Source organism: Bufo gargarizans, chromosome 6 (genome assembly GCF_014858855.1).
Source record: "Bufo gargarizans isolate SCDJY-AF-19 chromosome 6, ASM1485885v1, whole genome shotgun sequence".
Classification (NCBI taxonomy): domain Eukaryota; kingdom Metazoa; phylum Chordata; class Amphibia; order Anura; family Bufonidae; genus Bufo; species Bufo gargarizans.
The window spans coordinates 312649604-312675034 of NC_058085.1; the positions used below are offsets into that span (position 1 = coordinate 312649604).

The 25431-nt window shown below is 48.9% G+C and overlaps 2 protein-coding genes across 5 annotated transcripts in view; one reads left to right on the forward strand and one right to left on the reverse strand.

Moving 5' to 3' along the window:
- Positions 1 to 19: 19 nt before the first annotated feature.
- On the reverse strand, positions 20 to 23514 carry LOC122941823 (protein ALP1-like). Of its 2 annotated transcripts, none has more exons than XM_044299280.1 (5): positions 23380 to 23514; positions 23019 to 23223; positions 22833 to 22933; positions 11596 to 11742; positions 20 to 1101 (listed from the first exon to the last, which is right to left on the reverse strand). In XM_044299280.1, exons 2-5 carry the CDS (start codon positions 23070 to 23072, stop codon positions 195 to 197), a joined length of 1209 nt encoding a protein of 402 aa, XP_044155215.1. In that variant the 5' UTR covers positions 23073 to 23223; positions 23380 to 23514; the 3' UTR covers positions 20 to 194. The 2 variants fall into 2 exon arrangements, with proteins under 2 accessions (XP_044155215.1, XP_044155216.1); XM_044299281.1 differs by having other exon boundaries at positions 23308 to 23447.
- An 85-nt stretch (positions 23515 to 23599) lies between these two features.
- Positions 23600 to 25431, forward strand: part of TNKS2 (tankyrase 2) — a 90091-nt gene continuing 88259 nt past the window's right edge. For all 3 annotated transcript variants that reach the window (XM_044299276.1, XM_044299279.1, XM_044299277.1), the window contains exon 1: positions 23600 to 24157. In XM_044299276.1, the coding sequence (XP_044155211.1) occupies positions 23956 to 24157 (202 nt within the window). In that variant the 5' untranslated portion in view covers positions 23600 to 23955. The remainder of the gene's footprint in view (positions 24158 to 25431) is intronic.

Genomic DNA, 25431 nt, shown 5'->3' on the forward strand with positions numbered 1-25431 from the left:
AAATTACGTTAATAAATAATTGTAAATTTAAATGATTGGAAAAAAAATATATAACATTTATTAAATATTTTCATGTTTTTCCCATTTCAAACATAAGTTAAATATATATCAGTTTTCGTTCAACTGAAAAAATAAAAATCTGTGAATGAGCGAACGAACAAACAAAGGAATTTAACATTGAATGAGGAGACATATTAGTGCAGATCAGCGTGACTATCGCCAAGACAGGAAAACTGCCAGGTGACCGCGCCCTCAGGACTGACAAAATAGTCAGCAAAGCTGTCCCTTATGCGCAGTCCGTTGCCAAGCGGCCTGTTGTAGCTCCAACCAATACCAACGCCAATATAGGGCATCTGGGTGTTTAGGTCTGCTTCCTCGCCATCATAGTCGCGCACGTAATTGTGAATGACACAGCACGCTCTAATGACGGACTCTGCCGTGGACACATCCAGTTGCATAGTGGAGCAGAAGACTTGCCATCTACCAGCCATAATTCCAAAAGTGGACTCGACATATTGACATGCACAGCTCAGCCTGCAGTTAAACATCCTCCTTCGATTATCCAGCCCGTGCCATGGGTACGGACACAGAAGGGGAGGCGTCACAGCAAACACATAGTCTGAAACCATAACCAAGGGGACAGGATCGGTTGTTCCAGGAAATGGTCGTGGTGGTGGGAGCGAGGTTTGATCCTGGAGGATTCGCTGCTGTATTTGTGATGCATCCAGCACTCTGCAGTCCCCGGTACGGTCATAAGAACCAACATCAATGGCAACAAACTTACACTTTGTGTCCGCCACCGCCAACACAAGCACAGAAAAGTACTTTTTGTGACCCAAGTACCTTGATCTAGAGTCCAAGGGCTGTAGCACTCTTACGTGTTGAGCATCAACAGCCCCTATGCAGTTAGGAAAGCTGGTTGCAGTTTCAAACCCAGCTGCCACCTCTAACCAGGTCTCCTGGGTGGGAGTAGGCATGACTACAGGCTGCAAATCCCTCCAGATGACTTTACAAGTGGTATTCACTATGCTGGCGATTGTAGATATACGAAAATGGAACTGAAGATGCATGGATACAAACTTCTCGCCTGTTGCCAGGAATCTAAAAAGAAATTAAATTAAATGTTTGCATCATAAAAAAATAAAACCTGACTAGACTACTCTTAAAAGGATTTGGCCCATCTTACACATTGGGGGCATATCACTAGGATATGCCCCCAGTGGCTTATAGGTGCGGGTCCCAGAGATGGTCCGAGAGTGGACCTCACATGCATGGCCATCTTCCATTCATTTCTATGGGACTGCCGAAAATAGCTGAGCAGCGCGCTTGGCTATTCTTGGTTGGCCCAAAAGTATGAGATGGACCAACCCCTTTAAGAGTAGTCACATTGTCAGATACATTTTGTAATTTCTAGTTTTCTGTCGGGTCACAGTCTGCTTCAAAGGGGGTCTCTGGGCTACAAATACTGAAGACCATGGCAGCCTGACATTCCTGATTGGTGGGGGGTTCCAGGTGCTGGACCCCCACCAATTTGATATTTATAGGTGATCAATATCTGTAGGCCATAGAACCCCTTTAACTCCTTCCTGGCACAATAATTTCCATACTTGTTTTCCGCTCCCTGCCTTCCCGAAGCCATAACTTTTATTTTATCGTTCGCATAGCCGTATGAGGGCTTGTTTTGTACTTTCTAATGCTACCATTTAATATGACATACAATGTAGCGGAAAGCAGGAAAACAAAATTCCAAGTGGGGTGGAATTTGAAAAAACAAAAAAAATAACGCGATTCCGCCACTTGTTTCACAGGTTTTGTTTTTACGGCAGGGCTTGACAAATTTCCTTATAATCTAGGAGCCAGCTAAAAAAACTTAGGGGCCTTTTTTTTTTTTTACCTTATAAAGCCTTATTTTCAGTGACAAAAATAACACCTCTTAAAATTAACATAAAATAAGTCTAGAACCAAACAACATGGGCATCAACAACATATACAGCGGCAGTGTACAGAACCGCACACACACACACACACACACACACACACACACACGGGCAGTGTACAGAACCAACCACACACACACACACACACAAAGCGGCAGTGTACAGAACCGCACACACACACACACACACACACACAGCGGCAGTGTACAGAACCGCACACACACACAGCGGAAGTGTACAGAACCGCACACACACACACACACACACAGCGGCAGTGTACAGAACCGCACACACACACACACAGCGGCAGTGTACAGAACCGCACACACACACACACACACACACACACACACAGCGGCAGTGTACAGAACCACACACACACAGCGGCAGTGTACAGAACCGCACACACACACACACAGCGGCAGTGTACAGAACCGCACACACACACACAGAGCGGCAGTGTACAGAACCGCACACACACACACAGAGCGGCAGTGTACAGAACCGCACACACACACACAGAGCGGCAGTGTACAGAACCGCACACACACACACAGAGCGGCAGTGTACAGAACCGCACACACACACAGCGGCAGTGTACAGAACCGCACACACACACACACACACACGGGCAGTGTACAGAACCAACCACACACACACACACACACACACACAAAGCGGCAGTGTACAGAACCGCACACACACACACACACACACACAGCGGCAGTGTACAGAACCGCACACACACACACACACACACAGCGGCAGTGTACAGAACCGCACACACACACACACACACAGCGGCAGTGTACAGAACCGCACACACACACACACACACAGCGGCAGTGTACAGAACCGCACACACACACACAGCGGCAGTGTACAGAACCGCACACACACACACACACAGCGGCAGTGTACAGAACCGCACACACACACACACACACACACAGCGGCAGTGTACAGAACCGCACACACACACACACAGCGGCAGTGTACAGAACCGCACACACACACACACACACACAGCGGCAGTGTACAGAACCGCACACACACACACAGCGGCAGTGTACAGAACCGCACACACACACACAGAGCGGCAGTGTACAGAACCGCACACACACACACAGAGCGGCAGTGTACAGAACCGCACACACACACAGCGGCAGTGTACAGAACCGCACACACACACACACACACACACACAGCGGCAGTGTACAGAACCGCACACACACACACACACACACACACAGCGGCAGTGTACAGAACCGCACACACACAGCGGCAGTGTACAGAACCGCACACACACACACACACACACACACACAGCGGCAGTGTACAGAACCGCACACACACACACACACAGCGGCAGTGTACAGAACCGCGCACACACAGTGGCAGTGTACAGAACCGCGCACACACACACACACAGCGGCAGTGTACAGAGTAGAGTTGTTGCGATACCAAATTTTTGATTCGATTTGGATACCATAAAAAAGTATTTCAATACTCTATAGCACGCGGAAAAAAAAAAATACAAAAAAAAGCCACATGCATTTCACATAAAAAAATTAAAAAAAGGCGAATCGCGCAGTTTTATTTATTTATTTTTTTGTTCCTTTGTTACAGCGTTCACTGCATAGATTTTTTTTATATTTTAATAGTTTGGACTTTTCGGACGTGGCGATATGTGATATGTTTATTTATTTTATATGTGAAATTGGGAAAGGGGGTGATTTATACTTAATATTTTGGTGTTTTTTTAACCTATTTATTTATACTTTATTAAATAACTATTAGCCCCCCTTAGGGACTAGAACCTGGGATATTTTCAGCCCTTTCCTATTCACCCTAATAGAGCTCTATTAGAGTGAATAGGACTTCACACTCTCCCTTCTGTCCTGTGCATAGTGCACACAGCAGCAGGGAGCCGACTATGGCAGCCAGGGCTTCAGTAGCGTCCTGGCTACCATGGTAACCGATCGGAGCCCCGCGATTACACAGCTGGGGCTCCGATCAGAAGCTGCCACGGCCACCAATGAAGAGGAGCGGAGGGGACCCTGTGGCCACTGCCACCAATGAGAAGAGGAGGGGACCCTGTGGCCACTGCCACCAATGAGAAGAGGAGAGACCCTGTGGCCACTGCCACCAATGATTTTAATACTGGGGGTTGAGAGGGGCGGGCGCACTGTGTACTGGCAGAATATCAGCGGCAGTTAACCCCTCAGGTGCCGCACTTCACGATTGTGATTCTGTACACTGCCACTGTATATGTGTGTGTGGTACTGTACACTGCCACTGTATATGTGTGTGCGATTCTGTACACTGCCACTGTATATGTTGTTAATGCCCATGTTGTTTGGTTCTAGACTTATTTTATATGTTAATTTAAAGGCTCCTAGATTCCAAGGAAATTTGTCAAGCCCTGCCGTAAAAACAAAGCCTGTGAAACTGTGGCAGAATTTTTTATTTTATTTTTATTCCACCCCACTTGGAATTTTTTTTTTCTGCTTTCCGCTACATTGTATGTCATATTAAATGGTAGCATTAGAAATTACAAAACAAGCCCTCATACGGCTATGCGAACGATAAAATAAAAGTTATGGCCTCTGATCGCAGCTTGTCGGCAGGGTGTCGGTTATGCGATTCTGCTGCCGGCACCTGCCTCCTGTATTATGGGTTATATGGGTCCGGACTTTAAGTAGCAGGCTACACAGAGCGGAGCCCAGAGATGTCCCAGTACTTACTATTATTCCTGGGAGCCGCTCCATTCGCCTGCTGTGCCCCATTACCATCTCCTGCTCCATATGCTAATTACTATCGGAGCAATGGGGAGGAGACATCAGCTTCTCTCCTGGGCGTTCCTTCTCCCTGCACTAAAGCCAGGGAGAAGGAACGACCACATGATGCGGACCCACTGCGTCCTACCTCCTCCGCTCCCCCGATGCCACCCTGTCCACCCCGCTCTCCGCCCCCGGGTAACTCCTTCTGGGGGCAGCCATGTGAGGGCAAATACCCAGGCGCCAGGACGAAATTCCTGATCGCCATGGCGACCTGGTGCCTGGGATTTGTCTAGCCCTGTTTTACGGCATTCATTATGTGGTAAAACTGACTTGTGCTCTTCATTCTCCAGGTCAGTCTGATTATGTTCATACCACATATGTACAGTTTCTCTTGTGTTTTAATACAAATTATTTTTTGTGATCGCTGTAATCTGCCCCCCATTACTTATCTTTTAGTTATGTCTACGGAGACGTGCAAGGGTTCAATTTTTGCGTGACCAGCTGTATTTTTTGATAATACCATTTTGAAGGGTGTATGACTTTTTGATTGATTGCTGTTAAAAAAAAAAAATTTGGGCGGAAAAGTGATTTTTTTCTGCACCGCATTGGATAGGATTTTTGGAATATTTTAATACTATGGGTGTTTACGCACATGGCAATCAATGCCCATGATGTTGATTTTTTAATTTTTTTTTAATTGTCTAAGTATTTTGATTTTGGGGAAAGGGGGGAGCAATTTGAATTTTTTTTACATTTTATTAGGTCCCCAAGTGGACCACAACATGCAATCATCATTTTATCCATTATTCTATACAGAAATAGGTATATTACAGTTCAGTACTGCCACCTGCTGGCCTGAACTGTAATATACAAGTATTGAGCCTGGAAGCCCAATACAGACTCAGACTCATTACTTTGAATGAACGCCCTCTCCGATCTCTGCCAGGGGAGGCATTCAAGCTCATGAAGTGTGCACTTCTGTGTTTCTGGCTTCTCAGATGCCGTGGTCACATTTGACCATAGCATGTTGGAGGTTAAATGTCTGATCGGCATCACTGCTGTTCGCAGACATTAGCCACGGGTGTCTGCAGTATGAAACAGCACACACCCGCTATCTATGGCGCTTGCTCCGCTTCGGAGCGGGCACCATCTTTAGAGACCTGACATGTACAGCAGATGTCGAAGTGGTTAAAGGGAATCGGTCACGATTTTGGACTATTATCTGCACATAAGGAGTCTAGATCACCATTTTTTATTTTATTTTTTCTTATGCCCCCCAGTTCCCACACTGTCAGAGCCCAAAGCTGTGCTGAAATACACATTCCAGACTTCTGTGCCAACATAATGGAGAGCACTCCTGGGCGCATGCACGGCACATCAGCACAGCTTTCAGCTCTGACAGCGGGGGCAGTAGGAAAATGAAAACCAGTTATCTAAACTTCTTATCTGCAGCACTACTCATGTAATACAGCAGATTATAGCACAAGATCATGGTGACAGATCCCCTTTCAGGGTGTCTTCAGAACATTTAGTTATAGAAATTTCTGTGACAAAATCTGCTGCATGTGAAACAGTGCTCCAGACCCCAAAAAATATCAAGGAGCCATTGGCTCCTAACCTGAAAAATTTAGGAGCCAAATTAAATTTTTAGTCGCCAAATTTAAAATGCATACAGGCGAAACTCGAAAAATTTGAATATCGTGCAAAAGTTCATTTATTTCAGTAATGCAACTTAAAAGGTGAAACTAACACATGAGACTCATTACATGCAAAGCGAGATATTTCAAGCCTTTATTTGTTATAATTTGGATGATTATGGCTTACAGCTTATGAAACCCCAAAGTCTCAATTTTAAGGCACCCTTTGCTCAGGGGGTATGGATTAATTAGCTGACTAGAGTGTGACACTTTAAGCCTAGAATATTGAACCTTTTCACAAAATTTTAAGCTGCATTAATACAATTTCTTTTAATTTGCATTACTGAAATAAATGGACTTTTGCACAATATTCTAATTTTTCGAGTTTCACCTGTATATGTATATATATGCACCACCCCTCACAATCTGCTTTCTAGGATCTTTTAATCCCTTGTCCTATTCACCCTGATAGATCTCTATGAGGCCGAATGCACACGGCCATGTTTCACGGCCGTAAGCGGTCCGTGGTAACACGGGCTGGATTCCTGCTGAGAGCAGGAGCACACGGCATCATTGGTTGGTCTCAGCAAGAATCCAGCCTGTGTTACCACGGACCGCTCACGGCCGTGTGCATTCGGCCTTAGGGTGAATAGGACTTCACACTGTCCCTGCTTCTCTGTGCACACAGCATCAGGGATGTTACCATGACAGCCAGGGCTTCAGTAGCGTCCTGGCTGCCATGGTAACCGTTTGGAGCCCCAGGATTACACTGCTGGAGCTCCGATCAGAAGCTGCCACTGCACCACCAATAAGGAGGAGGGGACCCTGTGGCCACTGCCACCAATGAATATAACAATGGGGGGGGGGGGCACGCCTGTGGCCACGGCGCCACCAATAATTATAATAGTTATAATACTGGGGCGGTTGGGGGCGCCACCAATGAATATAATTAACACATTAAATTAAGTGTAGGTAGATGGTGCTGGCAGCTGTATCACATACCCAGCACCCGCCCTCTATGACATGGCGCTGCAATCCCCGGCAATTAAAGGGTTAGTTGCCCGGGATCGCAGCGCCATGTCAGAGGGCAGGTGCCGGGTATGTGATACTACTGCTGAAACCCGCTGCCTACACTTAAAATTATATTCATAGGTGGCGCAGTGGCCAGAGTCCCTCCCCTCCTCCCAGTCCATTGGTGGCAGCGGTGGCACATGGGGGAGGGACTGCCTCCTTCTTCTCTGTTCTGCTGAGGAGAACATTAGCGAGTTCTGAGAGCAGCGCGTGCCATGTTCTGTAACAGATAATAGGCAGTGCAGCCTAGTATCCTTAGGCTACTTTCACACTAGCGTTTGGGGCTCCGCTTGCGAGTTCCATTTGAAGGCTCTCACAAGCGGCCCCGAACGCATCCCTACGACCACAATGCATTCTGAGTGGATGCGGATCCGCTCAGAATGCCTCAGTCTGGCACCGTTTGGCCTCCGCTCCGCTCAGCAGGCGGACACCCGAACAGATCCGTTCAGACTTACAAGGTAAGTCAATGGGGACAGATCCGTTTGAATTTGACACAATATGGCTCAATTTCAAACTGATCCGTCCCCCATTGACTTTCAATGTAAAGTCTGGACGGATCCGTCTGACTAACGGTCACACTTTTCTGAAATATAATGCAATTTTTTCTTAAATATAATGCAGACGGATCCGTTCTGAACAGATCCCATCGTCTGCATTATAGGAGCGGATCCGTCTGTGCAGACACCAGACGGATCCGCTCCGAACGAAAGTGTGAAAGTAGCCTTGAAAGGGATCCTGTTACCAAGTTTTGGGCTATAGAGCTGTGGACATGGACAGCTAGATCGCCGCTAGCATGTCCGCAATATACCTGTCCTATAGGGCTGTGTGCTTTTAATTTTCTTTAAAAAAGGATTTTAGAGATATGTAAATTAGTCCTGTAGGTGTCCAAGGGGCTAAACGAACCTTCCTGGTGCCCAGCCACTCCCGCCTGTGAAGAAGCCCAGCACCGTCCATGTCCTCCGAATCTCCTCCTTTCATGAACGATAGATTGCCATAATCTCGCAATGAGCAAGCTTGCGCCTGTGTAGTGACAGTATAGTGTTCCTTCCCTGTGCTGGCATCAGACTCAGGGAAAGAACTGCGCATGCGCGAGCTCACGCATTGCGAGATTACGGCAATCTATCGTTGACGAAAGGAGGACATTCGGAGGTCATAGGCGGTGCTGGGCTCCTTCACAGGCGGGGCGTGCCTGGACACCAGGAAGGTTCGTTTAGCCCCTTGGACACCTACAAGACTAATTTACATATCTCTAAAATCCTTTTTTAAAGAAAATAAAACCACACAGCCCTATAGGACAGGTATATTGCGGACATGCTAGCGGCGATCTAGCCGTGAATGTCCGCAGCTCTATAGCCCAAAACTTGTTGACAGAATCCCTTTAAATAGTAAGACCCGGTATCATATTGATCCGGGTCTAAAAGTATCTCTTCAGCTGCAGCGCTGCGGTCCACTCCATCTGCAAATTTTAAGGCGCATTAGCGACCGTTTTGGTCGCCATCTGGAGCGCTGTGAAGGCGTCCTAATAGTCGTGCGTTTTCTTTCATTTTAGTTATCAGACATAAAAACATAGACCCCTTATTGGCCCCCTCTAAACTAATAATTTACTTATTCCTGGCGCAGCCATTTAACATTTTCATTTTTTTCCCTCCCCATCTTCCAAAAGCCATTACTTTTTTTCCATTCACATAGCTTGTTTTTTCGCAGAACAAGCTGTACTCTATAATATTCCATACAATGTATTGGGAAGTTGGAAAAAGTTATTAATAGAATGGAGATGGAATAATACCCAGTGGCGCCATTGTTTTACAGGTTTAATTTTTTACGTCATTCACTGTGCAGAAAAAAAAATCTGTACGACTACAGTGAAGCCAAATTTATATAGCTTTTGATATGTCTTAATACTTTAACCTGTTAGTGACCAGCCTGTTTTGGGCCTTAGGGTACTTTCACACTTGCGGCAGATGATTCCGGCAGGCAGTTCCGTCGCCGGAACTGCCTGCCGGATCCGGCAATACGTATGCAAACGGATGGCATTTCTGACAAATGCATTGAAATGCCGAATCAGTCTCTCCGGTGTCATCCGGAAAAACGGATCCGGTATTTATCTTTTTCACATTTTTAAAGGTCTGAGCATGCACAGACCACAAAAGTGGATCCGTTTTGCCGGAACACTTGGGGCCAGATCCGGCATTAATTCATTTTAATGGAAAATAATGCCGGATCCGGCAAGGGTTCAGGAATTTTGGATGGAGAAAATACTGTAGCATGCTGAGGTATATTCTCCGTCCTGAAAAGGTAAAAAGACTAAACTAAAGACATCCTGAACAAATTGCTCTCCATTCAGAATGCATTAGGATGAAACTGATCAGTCCTTTTCCGGTATTGAGCATCTAGGACGGAACTCAATGCCGGAAAAGAATAACGCTAGTGTGAAAGTACCCTAAGTGACCAAGCAGAACTACTGGGGTACACAACTTTTATTAACTCTTTCTGGGGGGGGGGGGGGGGGTTGCATAAATAACATAACATGATAATTTTATTCTTTCAGACAGCATGATCACAGCGATACCATAATGCTTTTTTTTTTTTAACACACCTCTTACTACTTTTGCATTATAAAGAAAATGTTTTTTGCATCGCCACATCCCAAGACACACAATGTATTTATTTTTCATTCTACAGAGCTGTGTGAGGGCTTGATTTTAGCAGGATGTCTTGTACTTTTCATAGGTATAAATTTCGGGTACATAACACTTTTTGATAGCTTTTTATTTTGTCTTTGCTGGCGAATAAGTAAAAAACTAAAATTCTGTCATTTTTTTTTTTTTTTTACGGCGTCCACTCTACAGGACATATTACATGATATCTACTTAGGAAAAAGGTATATTTTTCAACTTCATTTTTATTTTTTTAACTTTTTGTAAACCATTTAATAGTCCCACAAGAGGACTTTAACAAGCATTCTTTTGATTGCATCTATATTATATTGTACTGCTTATAAAGTCAGTGCTATTACTGACAGACACCAGCAGGCTGTGCTGGAGAGTCACAGCCTGATAGGAATACACATCAGACAGGCCTGGGGTTCCCCTTCTGTTCCTATTAAAGAATAGGATATAACTATTGGATCGGTGGTGGTCCTACCATAGGGACCCCCACTGATCATGAGAACGTGGGCCCTGTAACCCCCTGCTGCTCCCCTATGAGAGTTCTGAAGGCAGCCGATCATTGCCGAATCATGTGAGCCCCATTTACATGCTGCACTCGTCCCCTCTGTATAGGGGCAAACAAGCACTACTGTGATCATTCATTTCTACACAGATTTTTTTTTGACAGCACACACACCTGTCTACAAAAGGACAATGGGCTGCCCATAAATTAATATTTTGGGTGATGCATAAAACATGTGATGAACTGACAAACGTTTCCTTGTTCATCAGGTGACTGGAGGCACACATGGCGGTTATCGGGAACGACCATTCAAATAAACTTTCATCCCTAATAATTGTCATGTTCCTAGGCCTGTGTGAAAGAGGCCTAAGCAGAGGCCAAAATATATTGGTCTAATGCCTAGATAACATCAAAGCAGGGCTATTTTACATTAGCGCTATTTATTTCCATTATAGGAGCAGAAATACTAAAATAACGGAAGTGCTGAATTCAGCACATAACCAACAGGAATGGAGCCTAAGGCCCCTTTCACACGAGTGAGTTTTCCCGCGTAGGTGCAATTCGCGAAGTGAACCCAAAGCACCCGCACTGAATCCTGACCCATTCATTTTGATGGGTCTGTGCACATGAGCACTGGTTTTTACGCATCATTTCTGTGTTCAGGAAAAACAGCAGCATGTTCTATAGTCTCAGTTTTTAACACAGCCCTGGCTCCATAGAAGTGAATGGGGCTTCAGTGAAAAACGCATCGCATCCGGATGTAATGCGTTTTTAAATGATGGTTGCTAGAAGATGTGTGTTAATCTTCCGGTTTTTTTTTTCCACGCGTGTGAAAAACACATCAAAACTGATTGCACCTGTGCGGAAAAAACGGAACCACTGAACGCAGTGTGAAAGAGGCCTTACTGATCCCTTTGACTAGAACATTTTTTTGGTGAACAAAAAAAGTCCTGCAAAAGTCCTAGCCTATAATGATAGTGTTAGAGCAAACTTTACCGCAGGGTGATGATGAGCCTTCCTTCAGCACCAATGTATTCCCCATTTACAGTATTTTGAAGAATCAGTGAAGTCCGCAGGCGGCTGAGCAGTTCATCAAATGCGGAAATTGACATATGACAGTAGTTGTAGAATTTGTCTGCATCACTATGAACAAATATAGATATAATCTTTAGCATATACCACATGCAAGGATTAAGCTTAATGAGGTACATGCATTAAGGGGTTAAAAAGAAATTCAGAAATTATGTTTTCACTCAGGCCACTGAACCTTACAGTAGGCTGGCAGTTTCCAGAAGTCATCACATTATCATCACAGGCAAGATAACAGGGCTGTAGTTTAGAACCTCTCTCACAAATAACATATTTGACTAAAAAAAAAAAAAAAAAGGAGGTTGCATGATCCCATCTAAATGAAACCCATTATTAGGGTACTTTCACACTAGCGTTTTTCTTTTCCGGCACCGAGTTCCGTCCTAGGGGCTCTATACCGGAAAAGAACTGATCAGTTTTATCCCCATGCATTCTGAATGGAGAGTAATATGTTCAGGATGCATCAGGATGTCTTCAGTTCAGTCTTTTTGACTGATCAGGACAAAGATAAAACCGCAGCATGCTACGGTTTTATCTCCAACCCAAAAAACTGAAGACTTTTTTTCCATAGGAATGTATTAGTGCCAGATCCGGCTTTCAAAAAAGGTGAAAAAAATAAATGCCAGATCCATTTTTCCAGATGACACCAGAAAGACGGATCCGGCATTTCAATGCATTTGTAAGGCTACTTTCACACTTGCGGCAGGACGGATCCGACAGGCTGTTCACCCTGTTGGATCAGTCATTCCGCAATTTCGCCGTGCCGCCGTTCCGTCCCCATTGACTATAATGGGGACAGGGCGGAGCTCCGGTGCAGTATGGCAGTTCGCGGTGAGAGGCTGCCAGACTAAAAAGTCGGACATGCAGGACTTTTAGTCCGGTAGCCTTTCGCCGTGCTGCGCCAGAGCTCCGCCCCCATTATAGTCAATGGGGACGGAGCGGCGGTATGGCGAAATAGCGGAAGGACGGATCCGACAGGGTGAACAGCCTGTCAGATCCAGCCTGCCGCAAGTGTGAAAGTAGCCTCATATGATCAGGATCCTGATCAGTCTTACAAATGCCATCAGTTTGCATAAGTTTTGAAAGATCCGGCAAGCAGTTTCGGCGACGGACCTGCCTGCTGGAATACTCTGCCGCAAGTGTGAAAGTAACTTAAGATAACTAGGTGTCTGGAGTGGTGATAGTATCTGCCACATGACAGATCTAGCAGTGCGTATTGGTACAACTCAGAAACCAGGAAATTGATGTCAACACAGCGCAACACCTCTATTATAATACTGGGGGCAGAAAATTAAAGTTGAACCGCTTTCAGTGAGTCATCATAACACCACTGAGGCCAGGGAATGGCTGCAGCAGTCATGTGTTGTCATTGCTGCAGCTGACTAAACAGTAGACAGCAATGAAGCGGTGGCATTGGAACAATGTGAGGTACAACAAGTACAGTGTCTTATGCCCCCCTCCCCTTTCAAGTAGCGAGCTCACCAAATGCCTAAAGTAGTGGAATTACGGCCGTCTCTCTCTCTTTACCCGCTTCTATCTCAGACAAAGGGCAAGTTCCATTGCATGGTATGAATAGGCCGTTCTCATTACTACCCACTCTCTCGATTAGGCCCACACCATCAATGTGCATGGACTAAGGGCTCATGCACACAAACCTAAGCACTCAGTGCCTGTATTGCAGACTGTAAATGTCTGGTCCGCAATATACGGGCAGCGGTCGTGTGCACTCCGTAGGACCCATTGACTTGAATAGGTCCGCAAACTGCAACACAGGACTTCACCTTTCTTTTGCGGAGCGGAGGCGTGGATGGAAAACCCACAGAAGCACTTCAGTGGGACTTCGGTCCGTGCCTCTGCACTGCAAAAAATTGAAAATGTTCTATTTGCAGTCCGCAGCACGGGGCACGCTCGTGGGCATGAGCCCGTACGTTACTAAATGAATTACAGTGCAGCTTATTACTCTTTAGTGTGCACCAATAAAAGGTCATTAATACTTGATCTGTGGGGGTCCGACACCCGGCACGCCTGCCAATCAGCTGTTTGAAGAGGAGGTGGCGCACCATGAGTTTGCCACTTCCTCTTCATTACACTGCCTGTTGTGACTTGAATGGAACGAATACCTGTAATTACACAGCGCTGCCGCTGCAAGGGAGACGATGGGCAGCGTAATGAAAAAGAAGCAGTGAACGCATGGAGCGCCGCCTCCACTTCAAATAGCCAATCTGCAGGGGTGCTGGGTTTTGGACCCCCAGTGATCAGATATTGATGACCTATCCAAAGGATAGGTCATCAATATAAACTGCTTGCACAACCCTTTTAATATAATTAATGTACAGTTACCATAACAGGTCAGTGGTTTGGACAGTTTGTCTTCTCCTCTTTTACTATCCCTACAACTACGGTAGGCAACTATCCAGTACTTATAGCTTCCAAACCACAGCAGGTGATCCTGCACTACACGTCCCATACGGCATGTCAGCCATATTGTGTATATAGTGAACAAAGCCCAATTCAGACATCAGTCATTTATCCAGACAAAAGGTCAGTATGTGTAAATGCACCTTAAAGGGGTTGTCTCCCTTCAGCAAATAGCATTTATCATGTAGAGAAAGTTAATACAAGACACTTACTAATGTACTGTGATTGTCCATGTTGCCTTCTTTGCTGGCTGGATTCGTTTTTCCATCACATTATACATTGCTCGTTTCCATGGTTACGGCCACCCGGGCTTGCACACTATAGTAAAAAGTCCCAGCCTATGTGCACTCCTGCGGTCTGGTCCACCAGAGAGGCCTGTGTTTTTTCTTATAGTGTGCAAGCATGACCAGCACTGCTGGATTGCAGGGTGGTCATAACCAGCAAAGGAAGCAATATGGACAATCACAATACATTAGTAAGTGCCTTGTATTCCCTTTGTCTACATGATAAATGCCATTTGCTGAAGTCAGACAAACCTTTCAGTATGTATGTGGATGCCTGTGTTCATGTGAAAAAAAAAAATACAATAATATGGAATCTGAAGGATACTGGATTATCAGATGGCTGTGCAGGAGCACAAAGGGGATTCAGATTAGGTCCTCTGTGGGGAGCTGTGACATCAGAAGGATCACAGCCGGTCAGGGATCTTTACAGCTGCATTTACACGAGCCAATAATCGGCCAGGTTATTGGAAACAATCTGCCCGTGCAAATGCAAAACGCTCGTTCTTTGGGTGATCCTGTCGTTCGTGCAGTCACCACCGATCAGGATTTCTGGGCAGCAGATCGACGAGGGATGGCAATAGTGATCCCTAGTCCTCATACTGTGGAGGAGACAGGGCCGATGCAACCATATAGGAGAACTAGGCGTTCGCCTAGGGCACCGGCCTGCTGGGGGCGCCCTGGTGTGCTCCCCCTGACTGGGGCCACAGCCCTGGGTGAGCGGCTCTTGAGCCGCCCCCAGCGCCATTACAGGGGGGCCAGGAGGTGGAGGTCCTTCTTAAATATGGCAGAGCAGGCACCTGCTTACCCCGATGGCAGGTGCCTGCTCTGCCAGTAAATTACCGGAGAGGAGGCGAGCGGCAAGGGAGGCTGTTCTAGCAGCTCCCCACTCCTCCCTCGTGCGCCCTCTGTGATGCCGGAACATGACGTCATTCTGGCCCCGGCATACTAAACGGCGCGCTGGAGGACTGAGGAGCTGCACCACACTGGACCCCAGGGAGGTGATTGTTTAAGTGTTTGACTGAGTAAGTGTCTGCCTGTGTATTTATGTCAGTGAGTGAGTGTATGTATGTATGTCTGTCTGTAAATGTATGTATGTCTGTCTTTCTGTAAATGTATGTATGTCTGTCTTTCTGTCTGTAAATGTATGTGTGTCTGTCATTGAGTGTCTGTGTGTATATGTCAGTGAGTGTGTGGGTGTGTCTCTCTGTCAGTGAGTGTGTGTGTGGGTGTGTCTCTCTGTCAGTGAGTGTGTGTGTGGGTGTGTCTCTCTGTCAGTGAGTGTGTGTGTGGGTGTGTCTCTCTGTCAGTGAGTGTGTGTGTGGGTGTGTCTCTCTGTCAGTGAGTGTGTGTGTGGGTGTGTCTCTCTGTCAGTGAGTGTGTGTGTGGGTGTGTCTCTCTGTCAGTGAGTGTGTGTGTGGGTGTGTCTCTCTGTCAGTGAGTGTGTGTGTGGGTGTGTCTCTCTGTCAGTGAGTGTGTGTGTGGGTGTGTCTCTCTGTCAGTGAGTGTGTGTGTGGGTGTGTCTCTCTGTCAGTGAGTGTGTGTGGGTGTGTCTCTCTGTCAGTGAGTGTGTGGGTGTGTCTCTCTGTCAGTGAGTGTGTGGGTGTGTCTCTCTGTCAGTGAGTGTGTGGGTGTGTCTCTCTGTCAGTGAGTGTGTGGGTGTGTCTCTCTGTCAGTGAGTGTGTGGGTGTGTCTCTCTGTCAGTGAGTGTGTGGGTGTGTCTCTCTGTCAGTGAGTGTGTGGGTGTGTCTCTCTGTCAGTGAGTGTGTGGGTGTGTCTCTCTGTCAGTGAGTGTGTGGGTGTGTCTCTCTGTCAGTGAGTGTGTGGGTGTGTCTCTCTGTCAGTGAGTGTGTGGGTGTGTCTCTCTGTCAGTGAGTGTGTGGGTGTGTCTCTCTGTCAGTGAGTGTGTGGGTGTGTCTCTCTGTCAGTGAGTGTGTGGGTGTGTCTCTCTGTCAGTGAGTGTGTGGGTGTGTCTCTCTGTCAGTGAGTGTGTGGGTGTGTCTCTCTGTCAGTGAGTGTGTGTGTGGGTGTGTCTCTGTCAGTGAGTGTGTGTGTGGGTGTCTCTCTGTCAGTGAGTGTGTGTGTGGGTGTCTCTCTGTCAGTGAGTGTGTGTGTGGGTGTGTCTCTCTGTCAGTGAGTGTGTGTGTGTGTGTGTCTCTCTGTCAGTGAGTGTGTGTGTGTGTGTGTCTCTCTGTCAGTGAGTGTGTGTGTGGGTGTGTCTCTCTGTCAGTGAGTGTGTGTGTGTGTGTGTCTCTCTGTCAGTGAGTGTGTGTGTGTGTGTGTCTCTCTGTCAGTGAGTGTGTGGGTGTGGGTGTGTCTCTCTGTCAGTGAGTGTGTGGGTGTGGGTGTGTCTCTCTGTCAGTGAGTGAGTGTGTGGGTGTGTCTCTGTCAGTGAGTGTGTGGGTGTGTCTCTGTCAGTGAGTGTGTGGGTGTCTCTCTGTCAGTGAGTGTGTGTGTGGGTGTCTCTCTGTCAGTGAGTGTGTGTGTGGGTGTCTCTCTGTCAGTGAGTGTGTGTGGGTGTGTCTCTCTGTCAGTGAGTGTGTGTGTGTGTGTCTCTCTGTCAGTGAGTGTGTGTCAGTGAGTGTGTTTGGTGTGTCTCTCGTCAGTGAGTGTGTGTGTGTGTGGTGTCTCTCTGTCAGTGAGTGTGTGGGTGTGTGTATCTGTCAGTGAGTGTGTGGGTGTGTCTCTCTGTCAGTGAGTGTGTGGGTGTGTCTCTCTGTCAGTGAGTGTGTGGGTGTGTCTCTCTGTCAGTGAGTGTGTGGGTGTGTCTCTATGTCAGTGAGTGTGGGGTGTGTCTCTCTGTCAGTGAGTGTGTGGGTGTGTCTCTCTGTCAGTGAGTGTGTGGGTGTGTCTCTCTGTCAGTGAGTGTGTGGGTGTGTCTCTCTGTCAGTGAGTGTGTGGGTTGTGTCTCTCTGTCAGTGAGTGTGTGGGTGTGTCTCTCTGTCAGTGAGTGTGTGGGTGTCTCATCTGTCAGTGAGTGTGTGTGGGTGGGTGTCTCTCTGTACAGTGAGTGGTTGTGGGTGTCTCTCTGTCAGTGAGTGTGTGTGTGGGTGTCTCTCTGTCAGTGGTGTGTGTGTGGGTGTGTCTCCTGTCAGTGATGTGTGTGTGGGTGTGTCTCTCTGTCAGTGAGTGTGTGTGTGGGTGTGTCTCTCTGTCAGTGAGTGTGTGTGGGTGTGTCTCTCTGTCAGTGAGTGTGTGTGTGGGTGTGTCTCTCTGTCAGTGAGTGTGTGTGGGTGTGTCTCTCTGTCAGTGAGTGTGTGTGTGGGTGTGTCTCTCTGTCAGTGAGTGTGGTGTGGGTGTGTCTCTCTGTCAGTGAGTGTGTGTGTGGGTGTGTCTCTCTGTCAGTGAGTGTGTGTGTGGGTGTGTCTCTCTGTCAGTGAGTGTGTGTGTGGGTGTGTCTCTCTGTCAGTGAGTGTGTGTGTGGGTGTGTCTCTCTGTCAGTGAGTGTGTGTGTGGGTGTGTCTCTCTGTCAGTGAGTGTGTGTGTGGGTGTGTCTCTCTGTCAGTGAGTGTGTGTGTGGGTGTGTCTCTCTGTCAGTGAGTGTGTGTGTGTGGGTGTGTCTCTGTCAGTGAGTGTGTGTGTGGGTGTGTCTCTCTGTCAGTGAGTGTGTGTGTGGGTGTGTCTCTCTGTCAGTGAGTGTGTGTGTGGGTGTGTCTCTCTGTCAGTGAGTGTGTGTGTGTGTGTGTCTCTCTGTCAGTGTGTGTGTGTGTGGGTGTGTCTCTCTGTGTGTGTGTGTGTGTGGGTGTGTCTCTCTGTCAGTGAGTGTGTGTGTGGGTGTGTCTCTGTCAGTGAGTGTGTGTGTGGGTGTGTCTCTGTCAGTGAGTGTGTGTGTGGGTGTGTCTCTCTGTCAGTGAGTGTGTGTGTGGGTGTGTCTCTCTGTCAGTGAGTGTGTGTGTGGGTGTGTCTCTCTGTCAGTGAGTGTGTGTACGGGTGTGTCTCTGTCAGTGAGTGTGTGTACGGGTGTGTCTCTCTCAGTGAGTGTGTGTACGGGTGTGTCTCTGTCAGTGTGTGTGTGTGTGTGTGGGTGTGTCTCTCTGTCAGTGAGTGTGTGTGTGTGTGGGTGTGTCTCTCTGTCAGTGAGTGTGTGTGTGGGTGTGTCTCTCTGTCAGTGAGTGTGTGTGTGTGTCTCTCTGTCAGTGAGTGTGTGTGTGTGTCTCTCTGTCAGTGAGTGTGTGTGTGTGTCTCTTCTCTCTGTCAGTGTGTGTGTGGGTGTGTCTCTCTGTCAGTGAGTGTGTGTGTGTGGGTGTGTCTCTCTGTCAGTGAGTGTGTGTGTGAGTGTCTCTCTGTCAGTGAGTGTGTGTGTGAGTGTCTCTCTGTCAGTGAGTGTGTGTGTGAGTGTCTCTGTCAGTGAGTGTGTGTGTGAGTGTCTCTCTGTCAGTGAGTGTGTGTGTGAGTGTCTCTGTCAGTGAGTGTGTGTGTGAGTGTCTCTGTCAGTGAGTGTGAGTGTGTGTGTCTCTGTCAGTGAGTGTGTGTGTGAGTGTCTGTCAGTGAGTGTGTGTGCGAGTGTCTCTCTGTCAGTGAGTGTGTGCGAGTGTCTCTCTGTCAGTGAGTGTGTGCGAGTGTCTCTCTGTCAGTGAGTGTGTGCGAGTGTCTCTCTGTCAGTGAGTGTGTGCGAGTGTCTCTCTGTCAGTGAGTGTGTGCGAGTGTCTCTCTGTCAGTGAGTGTGTGCGAGTGTCTCTCTGTCAGTGAGTGTGTGCGAGTGTCTCTCTGTCAGTGAGTGTGTGGGTGTGTGTATATGTCAGTGAGTGTGTGCGAGTGTCTCTCTGTCAGTGAGTGTGTGCGAGTGTCTCTCTGTCAGTGAGTGTGTGCGAGTGTCTCTGTCAGTGAGTGTGTGCGAGTGTCTCTCTGTCAGTGAGTGTGTGCGAGTGTCTCTCTGTCAGTGAGTGTGTGGGTGTGTGTATATGTCAGTGAGTGTGTGGGTGTGTCTCTCTGTCAGTGAGTGTGTGGGTGTGTCTCTCTGTCAGTGAGTGTGTGGGTGTGTCTCTCTGTCAGTGAGTGTGTGGGTGTGTCTCTCTGTCAGTGAGTGTGTGGGTGTGTCTCTCTGTCAGTGAGTGTGTGGGTGTGTCTCTCTGTCAGTGAGTGTGTGGGTGTGTCTCTCTGTCAGTGAGTGTGTGGGTGTGTCTCTCTGTCAGTGAGTGTGTGGGTGTCTCTCTGTCAGTGAGTGTGTGGGTGTCTCTCTGTCAGTGAGTGTGTGTGTGGGTGTCTCTCTGTCAGTGAGTGTGTGTGTGGGTGTCTCTCTGTCAGTGAGTGTGTGTGTGGGTGTGTCTCTCTGTCAGTGAGTGTGTGTGTGGGTGTGTCTCTCTGTCAGTGAGTGTGTGTGTGGGTGTGTCTCTCTGTCAGTGAGTGTGTGTGTGGGTGTGTCTCTCTGTCAGTGTGTGTGTGTGGGTGTGTCTCTCTGTCAGTGAGTGTGTGTGGGTGTGTCTCTCTGTCAGTGAGTGTGTGTGTGGGTGTGTCTCTCTGTCAGTGAGTGTGTGTGTGGGTGTGTCTCTCTGTCAGTGAGTGTGTGTGTGGGTGTGTCTCTCTGTCAGTGAGTGTGTGTGTGGGTGTGTCTCTCTGTCAGTGAGTGTGTGTGTGGGTGTGTCTCTCTGTCAGTGAGTGTGTGTGTGGGTGTGTCTCTCTGTCAGTGAGTGTGTGTGTGGGTGTGTCTCTCTGTCAGTGAGTGTGTGTGTGGGTGTGTCTCTCTGTCAGTGAGTGTGTGTGTGGGTGTGTCTCTCTGTCAGTGAGTGTGTGTGTGGGTGTGTCTCTGTCAGTGAGTGTGTGTGTGGGTGTGTCTCTCTGTCAGTGAGTGTGTGTGTGGGTGTGTCTCTCTGTCAGTGAGTGTGTGTGTGGGTGTGTCTCTCTGTCAGTGAGTGTGTGTGTGGGTGTGTCTCTCTGTCAGTGAGTGTGTGTGGGTGTGTCTCTCTGTCAGTGAGTGTGTGTGTGGGTGTGTCTCTGTCAGTGAGTGTGTGTGTGGGTGTGTCTCTGTCAGTGAGTGTGTGTGTGGGTGTGTCTCTCTGTCAGTGAGTGTGTGTGTGGGTGTGTCTCTCTGTCAGTGAGTGTGTGTGTGGGTGTGTCTCTCTGTCAGTGAGTGTGTGTACGGGTGTGTCTCTGTCAGTGAGTGTGTGTACGGGTGTGTCTCTGTCAGTGAGTGTGTGTACGGGTGTGTCTCTGTCAGTGTGTGTGTGTGTGTGTGGGTGTGTCTCTCTGTCAGTGAGTGTGTGTGTGTGTGGGTGTGTCTCTCTGTCAGTGAGTGTGTGTGTGGGTGTGTCTCTCTGTCAGTGAGTGTGTGTGTGTGTCTCTCTGTCAGTGAGTGTGTGTGTGTGTCTCTCTGTCAGTGAGTGTGTGTGTGTGTCTCTCTGTCAGTGAGTGTGTGTGTGTGTCTCTCTGTCAGTGTGTGTGTGTGGGTGTGTCTCTCTGTCAGTGAGTGTGTGTGTGGGTGTGTCTCTCTGTCAGTGAGTGTGTGTGTGAGTGTCTCTCTGTCAGTGAGTGTGTGTGTGAGTGTCTCTCTGTCAGTGAGTGTGTGTGTGAGTGTCTCTCTGTCAGTGAGTGTGTGTGTGAGTGTCTCTCTGTCAGTGAGTGTGTGTGTGAGTGTCTCTGTCAGTGAGTGTGTGTGTGAGTGTCTCTGTCAGTGAGTGGTGTGTAGTGTCTCTGTCAGTGAGTGTGTGTGTGAGTGTCTGTCAGTGAGTGTGTGTGCGAGTGTCTCTCTGTCAGTGAGTGTGTGCGAGTGTCTCTCTGTCAGTGAGTGTGTGCGAGTGTCTCTCTGTCAGTGAGTGTTGCCGAGTGTGTGTGCGAGTGTCTCTCTGTCAGTGAGTGTGTGCGAGTGTCTCTCTGTCAGTGAGTGTGTGCGAGTGTCTCTCTGTCAGTGAGTGTGTGCGAGTGTCTCTCTGTCAGTGAGTGTGTGCGAGTGTCTCTCTGTCAGTGAGTGTGTGCGAGTGTCTCTCTGTCAGTGAGTGTGTGCGAGTGTCTCTCTGTCAGTGAGTGTGTGCGAGTGTCTCTCTGTCAGTGAGTGTGTGCGAGTGTCTCTCTGTCAGTGAGTGTGTGCGAGTGTCTCTCTGTCAGTGAGTGTGTGCGAGTGTCTCTCTGTCAGTGAGTGTGTGCGAGTGTCTCTCTGTCAGTGAGTGTGTGCGAGTGTCTCTGTCAGTGAGTGTGTGCGAGTGTCTCTCTGTCAGTGAGTGTGTGCGAGTGTCTCTCTGTCAGTGAGTGTGTGCGAGTGTCTCTCTGTCAGTGTTTGTGTACGTCATTCAGTGAGTGTCCGAGTGCGTGTCCGTCTGTCAGTGAGTGAGTGACATGAGGGGGTGGCAAAATGGATCTTTGCCTAGGGCGGAAAAAATCCTTGCACCGGCCCTGGGAGGAGATCGCTGCATTGTATGTAAATGCGGCGATCTCCTTCACAAAACAAGCAGCCAACTGTCGGGAAGGAACACTTCCTTTCCGAAAATCATCTGCTGAATGACAGGGACGATCGCTCGCTGGTTTAGCTGCATTTACAGACAGCATTCACCCTCTCTGTTTAGGGACGGAGGATCACTGCCGCTGTTCATCTCCATACAGATCCATGGCCAGCTGGCGGCAGACTCCCGTTCACACAGGGCAACATGCTGCCAACAAACGCTGATTTTATGTGAAACATGAAAGAGTCCATCACCCAACGAACGAGCGTTTTCTCACTCATCAGGTGATCGGCAGCACATTTAAGCCTCATGCACACATCCGTGAAACACGGTCCGTGTGATACCGGCCTGGATTTCTTCTGAGTGCAGGAGCGCACGGCGTCTATACCAGTCTCCTACCGTACTGCGGCGGCAGCAGGGAGCGCACGGCGTCATAGCAACCAATGACACCGTGCGCTCCTGCACTCAGAAGAAATCCAGGCCGGTATCACACGGACTTGTGCATGAGGCTTTACACAGGACAGGCATCCAGAGAATGATCGTCTGTAGGAAAGTTCCCTCCCAATAATTGCCCGGCTCTTCCGGCCCGTGTAGAGCGCCTCTGCACATCTTCTAGGTTTACTTTTAGGGTACATTCGGATGGCAGTGTAGTTTATGCAGATTTTGGCTGAATAGGTCCGCATCCGTGATACAGTGTGCACGCGGCTGGTGCCCGTATATTGCGGAACCGCTGATTACGTGTCAAAATACAGACACACATTCGTGTGCATGAGGTTTTTTTGGCGCCAGGTTCTGCTTCATTGAGACCTATAGCCACAAACATTTTTTTAAAATATTTTTAGGAAAACATTGCATTTGGATGCAAAATTGCATGAAGGTGCTGTATGGGTATGGGGGGGGGGGGGGAGGGGAAATAAGACTTTATTTTATTTAGTAATTCAGGTTTTCTGTATCACGGCATGTAAGCCCTGCCCATTTTTAGCTCAGGATAGTGCAAATTTGCCGGAACTGTCTCCAAAAATCAGGGACAGCCCCCGTCAAATTCGGGCCAGTCGGCCACTATGCGTCCCTTTACCTCCGCAGTTCAGTACAAAATACGGCAAAGCGCTGCCGGTTGTCCCTGTGCCTCCTGATCCTCTGCATCCAGACGCGGTGCCGCCGGCGTCTCGCTTGCTCCTACGGAGACATGAAGGGAAGGTTTGAGAGGGGACATTAGACGGACGTCACACATGACGGCGCAGGCGCTGTAACGTGCACCTACTTGTCTCCTCAGCCTGCGTCTCCACAGGATCCACCACAGGACCAGCACGAACATGGCTAAATTGGGCCGCCTCAGCCGTATCCTCGTATTAGAGGCGCCGGAGTCCACGTTTCCTTCCCTCGCCGTTAAAAACGGTCTACGTGGCGTAACGAGGAAGTGAAATCATGGTACACCACACAAACACCGGAGAAAAAGGGAGGCAAATCTGTACAACAAAATGTAAAGGTTATAAATACATCCCACTGAAATGTCATGGAAATCAAAAAAGGTTTCCTCTGCAGTTACTAACAAAACCGTCAGGTGTGAACGCAGGCAAACGGTTTATCATTCACACATCACGTCTTCCCCAACTTGTCGTCACCTCAGTGCAAGGTGTTCTCTGACTGACAGCCGCTGGACATGGCTGTCCTCCCGGCATGCCCCGCGCAGGTGAAGGCCCCCGAACGGCGTCGCTGTCTCCAGGGAAAGTTCCCACGTCCGACACTCAAGTTGGAAGGGGGAGGGGTTATAATGTCGAGGGGGCGGGGCCGCAGGCGACGTGCGCGGGCCGTGTGTAGGTATGCGCCGCCGTGCACGCGCCTGTGTTTTCCCAGCGTTACGTCACGTGACAGGACGAGCTGGCCTCTCGCGTTCTGTCCGCGTCGTTACCGAATGATGTCCCCGGGCCGATTACTGGAGTAGAGGTCTTCATCGCCGCTGGGAATGGAGCCCGGCGACCGCTGAGATTGGGCCGAAACCGCTGGACGACACGGCGACTCGCGGGGGCCAGGTGCGCGCAGATTCCCCCGGTGATGGCCTCCGGGTGTCGGTGACACGCCCGGGAGCCGGTAAGGGGGACTGCGGCCTGGGAGCTCAGGCACTTCACGGTACCCCGGGCGCAACGGCTCCACCTCCTTCCTCCTCCTCGTCGTCAGGCGGGGACTGCTGCTGGTGGAGGATGTCAGGCCGCCGCTGCGCCGGGGCCTCGGGCTCGGCTGCCTCTCACGGAGATACCGGGGGGAGCGGGGAGCCGGCCCGGGAGCTGTTCGAGGCCTGTAGGAACGGAGACGTGGAGCGGGTGAGGAAGCTGGTGACCGGCGACAACGTGAACAGCAGGGACACGGCGGGCAGGAGGTCCACCCCGCTGCACTTCGCTGCAGGTAAGACATTGCAGGGTCCTCCCTGGTCCCAGTCAGGGCTGTGGTGGCTCTCACTGGTATCTGGTCTCAGGATTGTGGTAAAGCTGCCGGTCCTGTTGGTTGTCACCTGGCGTCCAGACCCCTTTAGGGTACTTTCACACTTGTGGCAGAGCATTCCGGCAATCCGGGCACAAACCGATGGCATTTGTCAGGCGGATCTGTCAAATGCATTGAAATACCGGATCCGGCTCTCCGGTGTCATCCGGATCCGGTATTAAAGGGGTTCTGCAGTTTGTTTAAACTGATGATCTAACCTCTGGATGGATCATCAGCATCTGATCTGCGGGGGTCCGACATCTGGGACCCCCGCTGATCAGCTGTTTGAGGAGGCAGCGGCGCCGCCCTTCTAGCCCTTCTAACTGTTTACCGCAGGCCCTGTGCCGTCACGACTTGTATCAACTTGAATGGTGCCTTCTCAAACAGCTGATCGGCGGGGGTCCCGGGGGTCAGACCCCCGTCGATCAGATGCTGATGATCTATCCTGAGGATAGATCATCAGTTTAAACAAATGGCAGAACCCCTTTAATTTTTTTGCTCATGCACTGACCGGATCCGGCATTAATTTACATTGAAATGTATTAGTGCCGTATCCGGCATTAAGTGTTCCGGCAAAACAGATGCGGTTTCCTTTTAAAAATGCTAAAAAAAAATAAAAAAAATTTATACCAGATCTGTTTTTCCAGATGACACAACGGAGAGACGGATCCGGTATTTCAATGCATTTGTCAGACGGATCCGCATCCGTTTGCGTCAGAATTGCCGGAATCCTCTACCGCAGGTGTGAAAGTGCTGTTCGCTCACCGCGGCTCCGGTGATGTGTGCTGGCTCCCGCGTACCCATCTTCCAGTCCCCGATCTGCTTTGCTGCAGCCATCCGCTGGCTTCAGTGGTGATGTGTCTGTGGCAGAGCTAGTGTGCAGGACTGGAGTGGCCGGGGAGCAGATATGTATGAAGCTTTCAGTGGCAGCGGTAGGATGAGGACATCACTTAAAGGGGTTGTCTCAGCCGAGACATTGGTGGCATATCGCTATAGCTGCCGCACCTATCTTTAGAACGGAGCCCCCAAAGTAAACAAGAGCATCTGGCACATGTGGGGCCGCCCTCCATTAATTTCTATGGGACTGCTGAAAAAAGCCATGTGCTGGTTCGGCTATATCCAACAGTCCCATAGAAGTGAATAGAGCGGTGGACGCGCTTGCGCTGTGCGCTCTCCATTCGCTTCTGTTTGAGCACGCT

What these genes read in the sequence shown, in the direction of transcription:
- LOC122941823 (XM_044299280.1), bottom strand. Translation starts at nt 23,072, where the DNA reads ATGTTCGTGCTGGTCCTGTGGTGGATCCTGTGGAGACGCAGGCTGAGG. An exon ending in GACGCAGGCTGAGGAGACAA is followed by an intron (nt 22,934 to 23,018) that starts GTAGGTGCACGT and finishes ATGTCTCCGTAG; the next exon opens with GAGCAAGCGAGACGCCGGCG. An exon ending in TTTTGTACTGAACTGCGGAG is followed by an intron (nt 11,743 to 22,832) that starts GTAAAGGGACGC and finishes ATTTGTTCATAG; the next exon opens with TGATGCAGACAAATTCTACA.